Source organism: Diceros bicornis, chromosome 26, assembly GCF_020826845.1.
Source record: "Diceros bicornis minor isolate mBicDic1 chromosome 26, mDicBic1.mat.cur, whole genome shotgun sequence".
Classification (NCBI taxonomy): Eukaryota; Metazoa; Chordata; class Mammalia; order Perissodactyla; family Rhinocerotidae; genus Diceros; species Diceros bicornis.
In genome coordinates this window covers 1,606,603-1,623,487 of record NC_080765.1, presented here as the reverse complement: position 1 = coordinate 1,623,487, position 16,885 = coordinate 1,606,603, and the positions used below count along the sequence as shown (strand labels likewise).

The 16,885-nt window shown below is 40.3% G+C and overlaps 1 protein-coding gene across 5 annotated transcripts in view; it reads right to left on the bottom strand.

The window, feature by feature from the left end:
• The window catches only part of LOC131422064 (general transcription factor II-I repeat domain-containing protein 2), a 57,914-nt gene that overhangs the window by 7,634 nt on the left and 33,395 nt on the right, over positions 1 to 16,885 (bottom strand). For 2 of the 5 annotated variants that reach the window (XM_058568934.1, XM_058568935.1), the window contains exons 9-11: positions 14,759 to 14,836; positions 5,558 to 5,614; positions 2,967 to 3,044 (exon numbers count right to left, since the gene is read on the bottom strand). In XM_058568934.1, the coding sequence (XP_058424917.1) occupies positions 2,967 to 3,044; positions 5,558 to 5,614; positions 14,759 to 14,836 (213 nt within the window). The remainder of the gene's footprint in view (positions 1 to 2,966; positions 3,045 to 5,557; positions 5,615 to 14,758; positions 14,837 to 16,885) is intronic. The other 3 variants (XM_058568933.1, XM_058568936.1, XM_058568937.1) reach the window with 3 other exon arrangements.

Sequence of the window (16,885 nt, the reverse complement as noted above, 5' to 3'; positions counted from 1 at the left end):
CACACCAAGCACAATTTAAAAATTCATCAAAATCCAACTATAATTAATGCATAAGTTGGCAGTTAATCCATTTTAATGACCCTGCACATTTCAAATAAATGGATGGCCTTTGCACTAATGGGTCTGAGTCCTAACTCCTCTAACATGGTCCCTTTACATAAACAATAACTCTTTCTCAGTTGACTGACCAATTATCGCCTAAGTTGGTTTCAAACTGCTCCTCTGGCTCCATGAGGAGCAGAGCTGTCATCACACTGCTTCCGACAGAGGACAAGAACCCACCCACAGGTGGACTTCCAAGTGCTTCTGTCCTTTGCACACCTGCTAGTGGCAAAATTATTTACCAAATAATTTATGGCTAATTTTTTGAAAAACTACTATCCAGGACAGAAGGGGATGAGGCCTACCTGCCCCATACAATCACAATACCCCACAAGACAACAGCACAGCATAGAGGCCACTTGGGAAACATTTTCTATTGATCAGCATTCAAATCACTGCTGGACTTTGATTCTAATGTGGGACTTTTCTCTTTATATTCTTAAAAGTACTTTAAGGCAACAACTCAAATGTCCATCAATGAAAGAATGGATAGACTCTGATTTATACACACAATGGAATATTATTCAGCCTTTAAAAAGCATATTCTGACATATGCTGCAACACGGATGACCCCAGAAGACTTTAAGTGAAAGAAGCCAGACACAAAAGGTCACATATTAATTCCATCTATAGAAATATGTAGAACAGGTCAATTCACAGAGACAGAAAGTAGATTGGTGGTTGTAAGGGGCTAATGGAGTGGGAGTGGGGAACGGGGAGGAGCTGCTTAATGGGTATGCGGTCTTCCTTCCGGGAGACGAAATGTTTTGGAACCACATGGAGGTGGTGGTTGCACAACACTGAATGCACTCAATGCCACTGAATTGTTCACTCCAAATGGTTAATTTTACGTTGCGTTAATTTCACCTCAATAAAAAAATGTTTTAAGTAATTTAAGGCTTTCCTTTTGTGGAATTTTAAGGAAAAACAATTTCACTATATGGCTCAGAATGGTGGTACCCGATGCCACACTGAGGTCTTATGATGACTTTGCAACTGGGCCATATAAATATCATGTTTTATCCATAAACATACACTCAGGCCCCACTGACCTCAGGTACAGATGAATCAGCATAAACCCATCCTTGCTAATGGACAATCCATCTGAAAACACATGCCCTCCTGGCTGTGGGTGAGGGACACCGTCCTGGACAGGAAGCATCTCCTCTGTGCTCAGTTACCCTGACCACATTGCCATGTAATCTCCAGGAGAGCCGTCAGGGCTAAGACGCCCAAGCAAGGCTGTCCATGTGCACAGACTCCATTGCTACTCCCCTTCCTACTTGAGTAATATACGAGCACTGTGGAGAACGAGAGAAACAGCAGAAGACATGAGGAAGAAAGGTAGAACCAAGCATGATTCCACCACTGTTAGTAGTTTCTTTCTTTGTATTTTCTTCTATGTTTTTCTTTCTATATAATAATTTTTCTAATCAAAATTGAGATGCTACTGTAAATTATTTTTTTGGTGCCCCTCTGTCTTGTTTATAACTTGTCTTGAGCCACACAATTTTGTTGTTCACTGAACATACCGAGAGCATTTTTCCAAATGGATCACCACGACCCATTCTAACTGTTGGGCACTGAAATTATATCCATTTCTTCTCTGTTATAAATGGTGATGAGAGAGGTTTTTTTCCCCCCTAAAAGTAAATCAACTTGATGAAACCCTTTTTAGGATTCAAATAAATGAAGTACAAATGGAAGAATAAAATCAGGAAACATTCATTAAACCTCAAAATTCCCCAAAGCATGGCAAAATCAGTTCAGACCCCGTGATGTTTCATGGGAAATAATATCATCTCTCAATAAAAAGAACTCACTCAGAAAAAAAAAAAGGTAAATACAACTTCAAAGAGATGTTTATTTTAAAAGCATAATTTGTATAGTTGATACACTTCTATCCAAACACTAGTGTCTTCTTAAGTCATGTTTCTGATGGAAAAATGATAAAATTGCAATTTTTTAATGTTATTTTATAATTCAGATTTTACTAATTCAAAATCACATCTGTTCAGGTGAGTGAGATTTTATGAAATGCTAGGATAGAATTATATACCTAATGACATTAATTCTGAGACCTCATAACATTATTAAATATATAAAATAAAAGAACTTCTCATATTAGGAAGACTATGGATCAGCTCATAATCCAGTAGCAGAGAGAAAAATACTTTTTAGCAGATTACTAACTGGCTCACAACGAAAGAAAACAGGCACATTCTTTTAACCAAATGGCCTGAAAATCCCAATTCCAGGATAAATGGTCTCATTTATTTCCCTGAAAAATCAAAAATGTTTCCAAAAAAACCTTTTAATTATAAGGAGTATCTTAGAATATGTTTATAACTATTGGATGCAGGGGTTTTTAAACAAACACACGAACAAAGAAATCAAACGTCAGTTTGAAAGCATTTTAAAGAAAATAAATCTTACATAGCAGATCTTAAAAAACAAATCTTGATTAAATCACACTTTGAACTTCGCTTCCTTTAGATATTTGCACTTACACTGAGTTCACTGATTCCAGGACTACCGGTTGTTATTTTTGAACCCTACCACACCGAGGAGGAGAGGGACCGTGTTTCTGGGCGAACAGCCTTTTCCTCCGCCTCCTCCCTCAGCTTCAGGCTTTCCTCACCAGGACAGAGCATACTTTGGTCCCACAGCGGGGGGCCAGTGCTAATCTGCATGGCCTAATTCTGTGTTTGACAAGCCTTGGGCACTGGGTACTTGATGGGAATACGAGCAGCTGCGGTCATACACACACACGTATCCATTTCAATCTTCTCCCCACAATAATGCTTTAAGAAGTAATGAAAACCATACTTAGCGGTGTGACTGTGACGAGGCTTGGGACTAACCTTCAATTTTCACCTCAGCTTCCGGGTCCTCACTCATTTCTGGAGGGACAAGCTGAGTAGAATCTTGAAAAAAAATTTCTAAAATGACATTCATTATTATGTATTCTCATGTTCCCATATTTTACTGTTCCTATACCAAAAAAGTAGCTTATCCTGGCATGTTAAATACATTTCATACTTAATAAACATAAAGATAATTTTAATTTTAAAAGGGATAATTGGGGTAATAAAGGATAATCTTATAAGGGATAAGGGGAGATAAGAAACTTTCAGACATTATCAAATAATATGGAGTTACCCACATGAACGGACACAGAATATCCTTCTATTTGAACTAATGGAATTCATATGGTCAGAGTGTTTTCTTGTTCTCATCAGGAATTACTAGGATAAAAAAAGCCATTTGCTTTGGTTAACAGTTCCCCTCTCATCCAGCCAACGGCCCCTGGGTGATTCACAGTCTGTTAATACACGGAAGCACAATCGGTCTTTCCGGCAGACAAGAATATACATTAAGTTCTTATACATACAGACAAAAGCCTGACCAGATTATCTAACCTAACTCTGGCTCATTTTAGAAAGATGTGCCAAAGCTTACATTAATTGTTAGTAAAGGAAGAAAGACTAGAACTCAAAACTAACTTTTGAGTTGTTTTGATAGCATACTATCATTACATAAGAGGTAACCCCTGGGAGTGCGGCTGAAGACACACTGGACCTCTCTGTACTATTCATGCAGCTTCTTGTGAATCTCCAATTATTTCAAAATAAACAGTTAAAAAAACTAATTCAGCTCTGTCGTAAATGGACTTTCTACTATACTGTGATATTAAAAATCTCTTCAGAAATTAAGTATTTCAGAGGCTAACATCCAACGAAATCTTCCTGACTCTCACTCAACACCAATTCTACCACTGACCACTATGTAGGTTTTCTTCTTTCTAAATATGTTCTGTCTATGCAAAAAATGGCCACACAATATCTTAAGAGGCTTTAAACAAAGGGAAGTAAAATAATGTGAGGAAAGAACAGATTTCAACTGAATTAGAACTAACTGTCCTCCCCCACATCCAGAGAAGGTCAGAAATTGCACTGAAGAAAAAGGAAAAAAACACGAAACATAAATGGAAGAATGTTGTCACAGTCCACAACATGGATGAACCTGAGGACACCATGCTGAGTGACATAAGCCATCTTACAAATACTGTATGATTCCACTTATATGAGGGACCTAGAATAGTCAAATTCATAGAGACAGATAGGAGGCTGTCGGGGGGGGGGGTGTGGTTTAATGGGGATAGATCTGCAAGACGAAACAGTTCTGGAGATCTGTGAACTCCAGTTTTCAACAGTGTGAATATACTTGACACTACTGAACTGTACTCTTAACAAAGGTTAAGATGGTAAATTTTATGTGATGTGCTTTTTACCACAATAAAAAATATATATTTAGGAAAATAAACAGAAGTTAAATAATGACAGAGTCAACTTGTCTTCTTAGTCTAACTCAGTTAAGTTCAAGGCGATTAATCTTATGAGTGAATGAACAATTCTAAAACTAGACTCTATCGTAGTATGTTCTCTGGCAAAATCTATCAAAATTCTTTTAGCTCAGAGAATTGGACAAATTGCTCAGGGGGCCGTTGCAACTGTCCTCCACAATAAAGAACTCCAGACCCCCCAAATGAGAGAAGCTATTACAAATGACCGTAAATCAGTCCTTTGGAGAACGCTTTTGACTTAGAGAAAAATAAAAATCATTTTGGTACTAAGACAGATATACAACTCCTAACAGCAAGATCATCTTGCCTATAAACTGACAAAGACCTTCCATGCCTCTATGTTTGGAGAGGAAATTTCCTTTATTAACTTTACCTTGGACATGTATGAACCACTTTAACAGTTCAGGCCTTAAATATGATGCTCAAGATTTATATATGAATGGAGGGAAATACTATCAAATTTTACTTCTTCTTTTTTAAATTTTTTTGTGAGGAAGACTGGCTCTGAGCTAACAACCATTGCCAATCCTCCTCTCTTTTTTTTTTGCTAAGGAAGATTAGCTCTGAGCTAACATCTGTGCCCATCTTCCTCTATTTTGTATATGGGATGCCACCACAGCATGGCTTGATGAGCGGTGCATAGGTCCGCGCCGGGATGTGAATCTTGAATCCCGGCTGCCGAAGCAGAGTGCGCGAACTTAACCGCTATGCCACCGGGCCGGCCCCTCAAATTTTACTTCTAATTCAAGAATTTCCTAAAATACTCTTCAACTCTGTTCAAAACAATTTTGGCATGCCCACCCAGAAGACAAAAATGAAATAAAGCAACAAATGGCACTGGTGTAAAGTTTTTTCTGAATACTTAACTTCTGTATCCAGGAGTTTTACGCAGAATCATTTACAGATGGGAAAAGCAAGAGAATGATGGAGTTCTTACCACCACACTTGAGGATTAGACTCAGCCAGTTTTCTAAGAAGGCACGCCAGGAAGTCGCCTTCTTTATTTTCAGATATTTGTGTTTAAAAGACTGTGTTCCCTGTAAAATACTGTAAACTAAACAAAAAGGTAAAATGCCTCATTTTTCTAACCTTCCGTTGGTACTTCCATTTCTATTACTTCACTGCTCCCAGAAGAATGATGGCTTTCTGAAATGAAAGCAAACAATATATAAAAAAGGTAGAAATACAAATTTAAAAAAAGAAATTATTAAAAACAATGCAAACAATTCAAGACCTGCACAGGAATGTACATGAAATACTTCGACTCTTTGAAATAAAATTCACTCAAATGATCCATTCTTTACATTTTTTCTTTGTCATTGTATCTGTACTTTGGAAAAATTTCAAACATACAGAAGTAGAGAGATGGTATGATGAAGCCATGTGCCTGTCCCCCTGCACCAACAGTCATCAACTCACGCAATCCTGCTTACCTGTGTCCGCCGCCCCCCGCCACTGTGTAATGTAAATCCCAGATATGGTAGAATTCAATGTGCAAACACTGTGTGTGGACAACAAGACAAAACTCTCTTCCTTTAGCATCATAATATCATGATGATCTCCTCAATTATCAATTATTCTTTATCATCATCTAATATATAGTCATTGTTCAAATTTCCTCGATTGTCTCACACATAGCTTTTTTTTAAAAAAACTTTATATTTGGAAATAGTTTTAAACTTACAGAAAATTTGCAAAAAGAAAATAGTACAAGGAAGATCCATATTCCCTTTACTCAGATAACGTGATGTTAACATTTTACCGTTTCCCTTTACCATTTGTAATCTTTCTCCCCCTACATCTGTCCAGATAGAGTGATAGATGTATATCTACAAACTTTTTTTTCGCTGAGGAAGATTCACCCTGAGCTAACATCTGTGCCAATCTTCCTTTGTTTTGTATGTGGGTCACCGCCACAGCATGGCCGCTGACGAGTGGTCTGTGCCCTGGAACTGAACTCAGGCTGCCAAAGTGGAGCGCATCGAACTTAAACACGAGGCCACGGGTCTGGCCCCTACATACTCTTTTTTCTGAACCATCTGAGGGAAAGTTACATACATCATGGCTTTTTATCTCTAAATAGTTTAGTGACTATGTCCTAAGAATATGGGTATTGTCTTACATGATCACAGTACAGTTGTAAACATCACAGAATTTAACATTGAGATGACACTTGTGCCTGCTCTACCATTTGTATTCCAATTTTGTCAGTTGCCCAATGTCCTTTAGAGCTCCCCCTTTGGGGGCAGGATCCAGTTTGGGGTCAGGTGTTGCTTTTGTTGTCACGCCTCCTTAGTGTCCTTTAATCTGAACAGTTCCAGAGTCTGTCTTTCATTTTTACAGCATTGCCACTTTTTAAGGACAGAGACCCCCTTCCCCACCTTCGCCCCCCCCAGTGGAATGTTCCTCATTTTGAGTTTGTCTGATGTTTCCTCGTGATAAGATTCAGGTTTTGCATTCTCGGCCAGAACAGTCCCTACAGGACAGTGTGTCCTTCTCAGGGTGTCATGTCTGGAGGCACATGACATCTGTTACGGACTTTTTTATGTCTGTGTCCCCTAAATGCCTGTGTTGAAATCTAACCCCCAATGTGATGGTGTCTGGAGGCGGGGCCTTTGGGAGGTGATTAGGTCATGAGGTGGAGCCCTCCTGAATGGGATTAGTGCCTTATAAAAGAGACCCCAGAGAGCTCCCTTGTCCATGCCACCATGTGAGGACACAGTGAGAAGATGGGTGTCTATGAACCAGGAAGGGGGCCCTTACAGACACTGGATCTGCTGGCACCTTGATCTCGGACTTCCCAGCCTCCAGAACTGTGAGAAATAAATGTCTGTTGTTTATAAGCCCCCCAACCTATGGTATTCTGTTTCAGCAGCCTGGATGTAGGAAGACAGTGTCCACTTGTCCCTCATGGGTGATGTGAATTTTGATCCCTGATCGAGGTGTTACTTACTTCCCCGCTATATAATTACTGATTTTTCCTCCCTCTTGCAACTAACAAGCAGCCTGTGGGTAGAAACTTTAAGACCACGTAAATATTCCACTTCTTTTCTAAATTTCTCTCTAGATTTAGCATCTACTCATGATTCCTGCTTGATCCAATCTTTTATTATAATGGTTACAAAATGATTTTCCAATGCCAGTGTTCCTTTCCATTGACCAGTCATCATTTGGCATTCCATGGGAAGGGGTAAATGTCTTTTTTGCAATTGGTTTGCTCAAATCAGGATCCCAGCAAAGCCCACATGCTGCATTTGGTTGAAATGTCTCTTAAATCTCTTTTACTATAAAACAGGTTTTTCTCACTCTCTTTCTATTTTTTAACTTGCCATCATTATTTTTTTTGGTGAGGAAGATTGGCCTTGAGCTAACATCTGTGCCAATCTTCCTCTATTTTGTATGTGGGACACCACCACAGCGTGGCTTGATGAGTGGTGTAGGTCTATGCCTGGGATCTGAACCCGTGAACCCTGGGCCACCGCAGGGGAGTGTGCGGAACTTGAATCACTTGGCCATGGGGCTGGCCCTCTAACTTGCCATTATTTGTTGGAGAAACCAGTGCATTTGTCTTGTTGAGTTTCTCCCATTCTGGAGTTTATTGCCTGTGTCCTGTGGTGTTGTTTTCATATGTTCCTGTATCCCTCCTATTTCCTGCAAATTGGTGGTTAGGTTTGACTTTTGGGGGCAAGAATCCCAAAGGTGTACTTCCTACTGGATCCTGTCAGGAGGCACAAAATGACTGATTACGTCTGTCTTTGTGAGGGTAACACTGGACCAGTGAGTTCAGACTCTGTCAGCCTGACCCATTCATGACCCATCAACATTTTATGAATGGTTTTAATGGCCATTGATGACTACTGCCAAGATGTATGGTTTCATTAGGGGTTGCAAAATGGGGACATTTTATGACTTCTTTTTAAGCCTTATGTTTTATTCCCCAAAATTCTTTAAGTGAAAAAGAGAGTGAGAGGAATTTAGCACATACTTTATTTGCTAGGTAAGAGTTTGAATCCAAATAAATTTTTTTATTATCAGTGACTCTAACAACACTATAAAATTATTAATCAATGTCTGTCAGCAACAGAAAAAATCCCCACAGGCATTTCATTTAGGTTTTTCTTATATTTTTTTCCTTGTTGTGGATTGCAGACACAGAAGCTGAGATTCTGACATAAATGAGTGCCAAACAGGCCTGCCACATTGCTGCTTTCCCGGGGGGCACTGATGAAGGTGGGGGGCTTTCATTCCCATTCCCAGAACTGAAATCACAGCCACGAGGTCTTAAAGGAAGACTCCTCACATATTTCAGGTTAGGCAACTCGCAGCCAACACAATGCTTTAGGAGGGCCCACAGCCCTGATAACATAACTTCTTTGTTCATTTACCAATTCTGCAATTATTTGAAGAAAGGGGAGAGGGTGATTATGTATCTAGGCACACTGAATTTAAGCGTTATTTTCTCTTTCCAGCCTCTTGCCCCATGTTTGGTCTTACTGGAAGAGGAGGGAGGAGGATGGCGGTGGCTGAAGGGAGTGGGCTCAGAAGAGGCTGCTGAAAGATGGTGAAGGGAGGGCAAGAGACATGACAGACACTGGTGGGCCCTCACACCCACATCAGGCTGTAGAGACACAGGCTCTGGCCCACCTTCAACCAATGATTCTCACTATCTTGTTAAATCTGAAGCACACCGCTCCACTTAGGTTCTGTGGTGACGTGAAAGGCAAGGAAACCTCAGGCTGCTCCCGGGCAGAACAGACTCAGGCAAGGCCTTTTCCAGCCACAGCACAGCGTGGCAGCTCTGCACAGAATTTGCAGACTGGTTTATCAATCCACCTATTTCTGTCACAGTTCTGCAAGCAGAGGGGGTTCGAGGGATTTTAGGGCTGATCAGGAAGATCCGAGGACGAGGTGGTGGGAGCACACGCAGCCTTATTTGGATGGGGCTTTGGCAGGTTTGCATGTGGAGAGAGTGCCTCACAGAGGGAGGCTGTGCAGGGGCTTTGCTGCGGGACCGCCATCCAGAAGCGCCATCCAGAAGCGGGAGGCGCAAGGGAACCGCTGGGGAGAGGGAGCCTGGAGAGGGGGCTTCCACGTCTGGGTGACGCAGCTCGGCAGCAAGGAGGGGAGTCTCTGGGTCAGAGAGCTGTGAGGGGCAGCAGTGGCTGGGGTCTTCACAGCCCTGGGGCTTTCCTTATCTATGCCTAGCACGCGTTGGGCGCATGTGGAGTTTGGTGCTGGCAGGCTTTTGAGCTGCTAGGTTTCAGCCTGTGGTGAGGAAATAAACACCTAGGGGCCAATACACAGAGGACATCACTGTCTCATTTCTAGAACCCCAAGTACCTTCAATACTGCATCATCAAACCATTCATTCTGTGCAACAGGCAGCCACAAATGTTACAAACTACAAATCACTTACACATAAAAGTGAGTCACCTTCCCATTTTGAGTCTCATTTGATTTTACCAAACAGAAGTAGAGGTAAATAATTTAAAAACAAGCTGCTCCTTGTTAGGTTCAATTCTAAGCACAACAAAATTTACATAAAAAATAGAAGTAGGCCAATGTATTTCTTTTCCTCCTCTTTCATTTTGAAAAGTCAAAATGCAGGAGCTGGCCCTGTGATGTAGTGGGTAAGTCTGGCGTGCTCCACTTCGGCAGCCCAGGTTTGCGGGGTTTGGATCCCGGATGCAGACCTACACTACTTGTCAGCCACGCTGTGGCGGCGTCCCACATACAAGATAGAGGAAGACTGGCACAGATGCCAGCTCAGGGCCAATCTTCCTCAGAAAAAAGAAAAAGTCAAAATGCAGAGCTACATATCACACGCAGTAAATTCAATGTAGACTAACTAACATCCTGAGAGGCTCTGGAAAGCGGCAGTGGAAGAGTGTACATTTGAAACACTTCAAAATGAGGAATTTTTCATCAGGAGGATCAATTTTCAAAGGATCTGCTCTGGAGCACAAATTTAGTCATCAAATTTGAGTTAAGATATGGGATAGTAGCCACTCCATAAAGAAAAAAGGCAAAATTAAAAATAAGTGAGTGCTGGGCCGGCCCCGTGGCTTAGCGGTTAAGTGCTTGTCCTCCGCTACTGGCGGCCCGAGTTCAGATCCCGGGCGTGCAGCGACGCACCGCTTCTCCAGCCACGCTGAGGCCGCGTCCCACATGCAGCAACTAGAAGGATGTGCAGCTGTGACATACAGCTATCTACTGGGGCTTTGGGGGGAAAATATATATATATAAAAAAAAAACTCAGTGGTAATGAAGTTGTCCTACATGCTACAAAATGGATGAATGTTTAAGATATCATGCTAAGAGAAACAAGCCAGTCACAAAAAGACAAATACTGTATGGTTCTACTTCTATGAAGTACCTGGCCTAGGCAAATTCATAGAGACAGAAAGTAGGATGGTGGGTACCAGGGGCTTGGGGGAGGGGAATGGGGAGTTATTGCTTAACAGGTACGGAGTTTGTTTGTGATGATGAAAAAGTTCTGGAGATGGACGGTGGTGATGGTCACACAACAATGTGAACGTACTCAATGCTACTGACCTGTGCATTCAAAAATGGTTAAAATGGCTAATTTTATGTTATGTATGTATATTCTATCACAATAATAATAAAAAAGGAAATGAGTGACAAGATGACTGGTGTCCATTCACCAAGAAGACGAGGCCTCCGCGGTAAGTTTATCCCCAGACGGTTAAAACAAAATATTCCTGGTCTAGAGTTTTGACAGCAAAAATCATATGTATTGAATAGGCATCAAATGTATTAAAAATAATCTGATAATCAGTCTTTTCAAGTTAAAAGTGAAAATGAATCACACATTTTATTTTATACAGGTTATTTATACAGATGATAGACACAGGTTAATCTTACATTGAATCTGCTTATTTTTTAACGTATTGAGATATAATTCCCATGCCATAAAATTCACCCTTTTAACGTGTACAATTCAGTGGTTTTCCATATATTCACAAAGTTGTACAGCCATCATCACTATTTATTTCCAGAACATCTTCATCACCCCCCACAGAAACCCTGTACCCATTAGTAGTCACCCCCCACTCTCTTCTCTCTCCAGACCCTGTAACCACTAATCTCCTTTTTGTCTCCACGGATTTGCCTCTTCTGAACATTTCCTGGAGATGGATTCATACAAGTACCCTTTTGTGTCTGGCTTCTTTCACTTAGCAAAATGTTTTCAAGCATTGGCTGGGGGTCTTCATAGCCCTTGTTGTAGCATGTATCAGTACTTCTTTCTTTGCTATGGCTGAACAATATTCCATTGTATGGATACACCACATTTTGTTTATCCATCCATGGTGATGGACACTTGGGTTGTTTCCACCTTTTGGCTATTGAGAATAATGTACAAATTTTTGTGTGGACATATGTTTTCAATTCTCTTGCGTATGTATCTAAGACTGGAATTGCTGGGTCATGTGGTAACTCTCAGTTTAACTTCCTGAGGAATCACCAAACTATTCTCAAAAGCAGCCACGCCATTTTACATTCCCACCATTTTACATTTCAATTTCTCCACATGTTCACCAACACTTGTTATTGTCTGCCTTCTTAATTATCGTCCGCCTAGTGAGGATGAAGTGGTATTTCATTGTGATTCTGGCTTGTATCTCTAATAACTAATTATGTTGAGCATCTTTTCATGTGTGTATTGACCACTTGTATATCTTCTTTGGAGAAATGTCTATTCAAATCATTTGCCCATTTTTAAATTGAGTATTTTGTATTTTTATTGTTGAGTTGAAAGAGTTCTTATATATTCTGGCTACTAGATCCTTATCAGATATATAATTTTCAAGTATTTTCTCTCATTCTGTTAGTGGTCTTTTTACTTTATTGATAGTATTCTTTGAAGCACAGGAGTTTTTAATTTTGGTGAGGATCAATTTATCTATTTGTCCCTCTGGCTGCTTGTGCTTCAGATATCCAATCTAAGAAACCACTGCCTAATCCAAGGTCACAAGGATCTACATCTATATTTTCTTCTAAGACTATTATAGTGTCAGCTCTTACATTTAGGTCTTTGACCCATTTTGAGTTAATTATTGTATATGGTGTGAGGTAGAGGTCCAAGCTTATCTTTTTGCATGTGGAGATCCAGTTGTTCATTTTGTGAAAAGACTATTCTTACCCCATTGAATTGCCTTGGCACCCTTGTTGAAAATCAACTGACTATAAATTTATGAGTTTATTTCTGGACTCTCAATTCTATTCCATTGACTCATGTCTAACCTTATTCCAGTACCACAGAGTGTTGATAATTGTAGCTTTGTAGTAGGTTTTGAAATCAGGAAGTATGGGTCCTCCAACTTTGTTCTTCTTCTTCAAGATTGTTTTGACTATTCAGGGTCCCTTGCATTTCCATATGAATCTTAGGAAAGCCTTCCAATCCATGAGCACAGGATATCTTTCCATTTGGTTAGGTCTTCTTTAATTTCTTTCAACAATGTTTTGTAGTTTTCAGTGTACAAGTCTTGCACTTCTTTGGTTAAATTTACTCCTAAGTATTTTATTCTTTTTGATGCTATTGTAATGGAATTTTCTTAATTTCAATTTTTGATTGTTCATTGCTAACATACAGAAATACAAGTGATTTTTGTATATTGATCCTGCAACCTTGCTAAACTCATTTATTAGCTCTAATAGTGTGTGTGCGTGTGGGGGGGAGGGGGGGTGTGTTTGTGTATGTGTGTGTGTATTCCTTAGGATTTTCTACATACAAGATCATATCATCTGCAAATAGAAACAGTTTCCCTTCTTTCTTTCCACTCTGGATGGCTTTTTTTTCCCTTCCCTAACTGCCCTACCTAGAGCCTCCAGTGCCATGTTGAAGGAAGTGGCAAGAACAGACGTCCGTGTCTTGTTCCTGGTCCTGCAGGAAAGACTTCAGTGTTTCGTCATTGAGTATGACATTAGCTGTAGTTTTTTTTGTAGATGTTCTTTATTAGGTTGAGGAAGGTCACTTCGATTTCTAGTTTATTTAGCGTTTTTTTTTTTTTTTTAAATCATGAAAGGGTGTTAGATTTTGTCAGATACCTTTTTCCTACATCTCTTGGGATAATGGTGTGGTTTTTGTCCTTTATTCTATTATGTTGCACTCCACTGACTGATTTCCACATGCTGAACTAATCCTGCATTCCTACGCTAAGTCCCAATCATGATGGATGTTTTATGTTACCACAGACACTTTCATAGGTCTCTTTTCATTGGTCTTTAGATTTTTATTTTTAACTTTTTTTTTGTGAGGAAGATCAGCCCTGGGCTAACATCCATGCTAATCCTCCTCTTTTTGCTGAGGAAGACCGGCCCTGGGCTAACATCTGTGCCCATCTTCCTCTACTTTATGTGGGACGCCACCACAGCATGGCTTGACAAGCGGTGCGTCAGTGCGCGCCTGGGATCTGAACCCCAGGCCGCCCCAGTGGAGCGCGCACACTTAACTGCTATGCCACCAGGCAGGCCCTGGTCTTTAGATTGTTTGAAAAAGATTTTTAGTAAAACTTACAGAGCTATGTAATGCTGAAGGAAAATTTCAAAGTTAAGATTTTATAGGAAATATTTCAAATCCGATAATAATGTTTGAGGAGTTAATTGCAAATTGTCCTGCACTCTGCCTATATTCACAGCGGAGCTCAAAGGTGGAGAAAGGCTCTGAATGCCGTACAACAGTCACAGCATTAGGATGATGCCATATTGTGAAACTGGTATCACTCTGGGGTCCAGCAGGATTCTGGTCTTGGGTAGAGGACCAAGCCACACAACAGCACAGAGCACCTACCTGTGCCACACTTGACAAGTGTGTGTATCTGGTAATAACTGTCTTCTGCTCCCCATCTAACTTGTATGATGTCAGTGAAGCAACTATTATTTAACAATGGGCATTCGAATTTCTTAACTCTCATTTCCATCTCTTTTAATATTTTCTGATAACTTACTATTTTCTCTTAACTTAGGGACAGACAGAAGAGTGATTAGGGGGAAATATGTTAGAACACACAAAATAAGAATAGTTAAGACAAACTCAAGTAATATGCACCCTGAAATAGCTTTACATTCTCATAGACCTAGGAGCATATGGATTTAGGCTAAATAAAATCTATTTTATGACTGTAAAATATTTTCCTCTAAATGGCAGTCAGCTAGATCGTAGGTACATGGATCTTCATTATTCTGTGCCTGTTTTTTAGATGGGTGCTAATTAAAATTTTCCATCACAAATTACTTTTGGAAAAGAAAATTATTATAAAATGGTATTACCTTGAATATTGTATCGATAGTAATTAGGATCATCTGATTCTTTCTTGACTGACACAGCTGACGCTTCCACTGAAATGCCTTTGAATGCAATGGAAATTATAAAATTATGCGTTAGGCCAAACCCACCAACAGAGAAATATGATCAGCTGATATAACTTCCACATTCTGTTTTAACACAGCAACATTATAATCAGCAAAAGAACTTGTAGCTCACGCACTATGAACAAAAGCCTTATCCATATAAAAATGTAAATAATATAAATATGAAATAATAGAAAATCAACTTAAAAGGAAAGAAGGAAGCAGGGAGAGAAGGATGAAGGAAGGAATGGAGAGAGGGAAGCAGAAAAGGAAGGGAAGGAGAAAGAGGTCTACTTCCCAGTTGTGGGAAATTTTCCCTTTCAAGATGGCTGAATATATAGGTTCATTTACGTGAAATACTGTAAATATTCTTCTGTAATGGGACCTGAATTGGTACGTATAATCTTAACCTACCCACTACAAAGCAATGGATTTCAAAACCTGGGGCAACTACATTAGTAAAACCAGAAGCTTTGTCAGGGAAGGGTGTGGTAGATTGCAAAACTTAGCACAAATTTCTCCCATCCCATATGCATCCCTGTTTGTAATGTGACTTTCCCACTCCTATTTTCTAGAAGTGGAGTCTCTTCCCCACCCTTCAAAGCTGGACTTGGCCATGTGACGTGCTTTGGCGGACGGGAGGCTGGCCAACGGGATGCAAGCAGAGGCTTGAAAAGTGCGTGCGCATCAGTGTTTGCTGTTTCTGGAACTGAGTTGCTGCGGGAACAAGCCTGGGTGAGCCTGGTCTCCCGGAGGATGTGAGACGATGAGGCGAGAGGCACCCGGCTCTTCCAGCTGACACCTCAGACCAGGGGCGAGGCCATCCCAGACTACCCAGCCCCAGCTGAGCCAGCCCAGACGGGCAGGACTGCCCAGCCAACACACAGAATTGTGAGAAAGACTAAACCATTGTTTGAAGCCACTAAGTTTTGGGGTGCTTTTTATACAGCAATAGATAACCGATCCTGAAGTATACACATGATTTAACCATGAATGTTAACAACAGCAAAAGCAAAAATTGTGGCATAGCTTGGGATTCACTGTTTAGCATGAATTCACAAGTTCTGAGGAGTCTTCTGAAACCCGTTAACACCTCTGCTGGTATAAGGATAGTGAGACTGGATATTAAGGAATGTGATTATCGAAAAGAAAAATTTGTTAGAAAAACGGAGGAATAGAACGGACACAGCTGATGGCCATATCAGTGAAGTGGAAGATTAAGTCGAGGAAACTTCTCAGAAATGGGGCAAAACGGTAATCTGCTGGAAAGATGAAAGGAAAGTCGACAAATGGAGGTCAATTTATGCATAAAAAAAGAGAAAAGAAAAAAGCTATTTATGTGCTTGTAAGCGATCTGCAAGAATTTTCACAAATCAGTTAAGGGGTGTTGCCCCTAAAATTGGGATGGAATTTGAGGTGTGCAGGGAGATTTTGAGGGGATGGAGTTTTGAGAGGAGGGACTGAAAGGGTGAAAAGGAATTTTACTTATTACTGCTCGTTAGTCTGAATTTTCTAAAACTTCACACAGGCATAACTTTTGTAATACTTTATAATAAAATTTTAATTAAAGTACAAGTTCTAAGTTGATTAGGCAATCACGACTCTACTGACAGAAACATTTGATAAACATTTGACAGCTGGGCTGTCAAAGAAAAATTCCTTTTTAATCCAGGAAACTGAAATCAGATTTGATGGTGGAGAAATGTAGAATTTGTTTGAAATGCTAATGAAAACAGATTTACTTCAGCCTTTCCTCAACATGAAGGAGGGAGGAAGGCAAACGGAGTGAGAGAGACAGAGAGAGAAAGAAATTCAAAACTCAAAATCATGTAAACACTTGTTCTATGTAGCAAGTGTTACACAGATATCACAGGAAAGAAGTCCGATTGATGGCCAGCTCTCAGAAGCCTGCAGGCAGCAGGAAGTGATTCCTATTGCATCGTGAAATGCACAGGAGAGAGTCACATTAATAGGGAGCATGTTTGTTTAAACGGAACCACACCTCCAAAGAGAGCCCTCAACAAAAGAGGCCTATTTTAAGGCGAG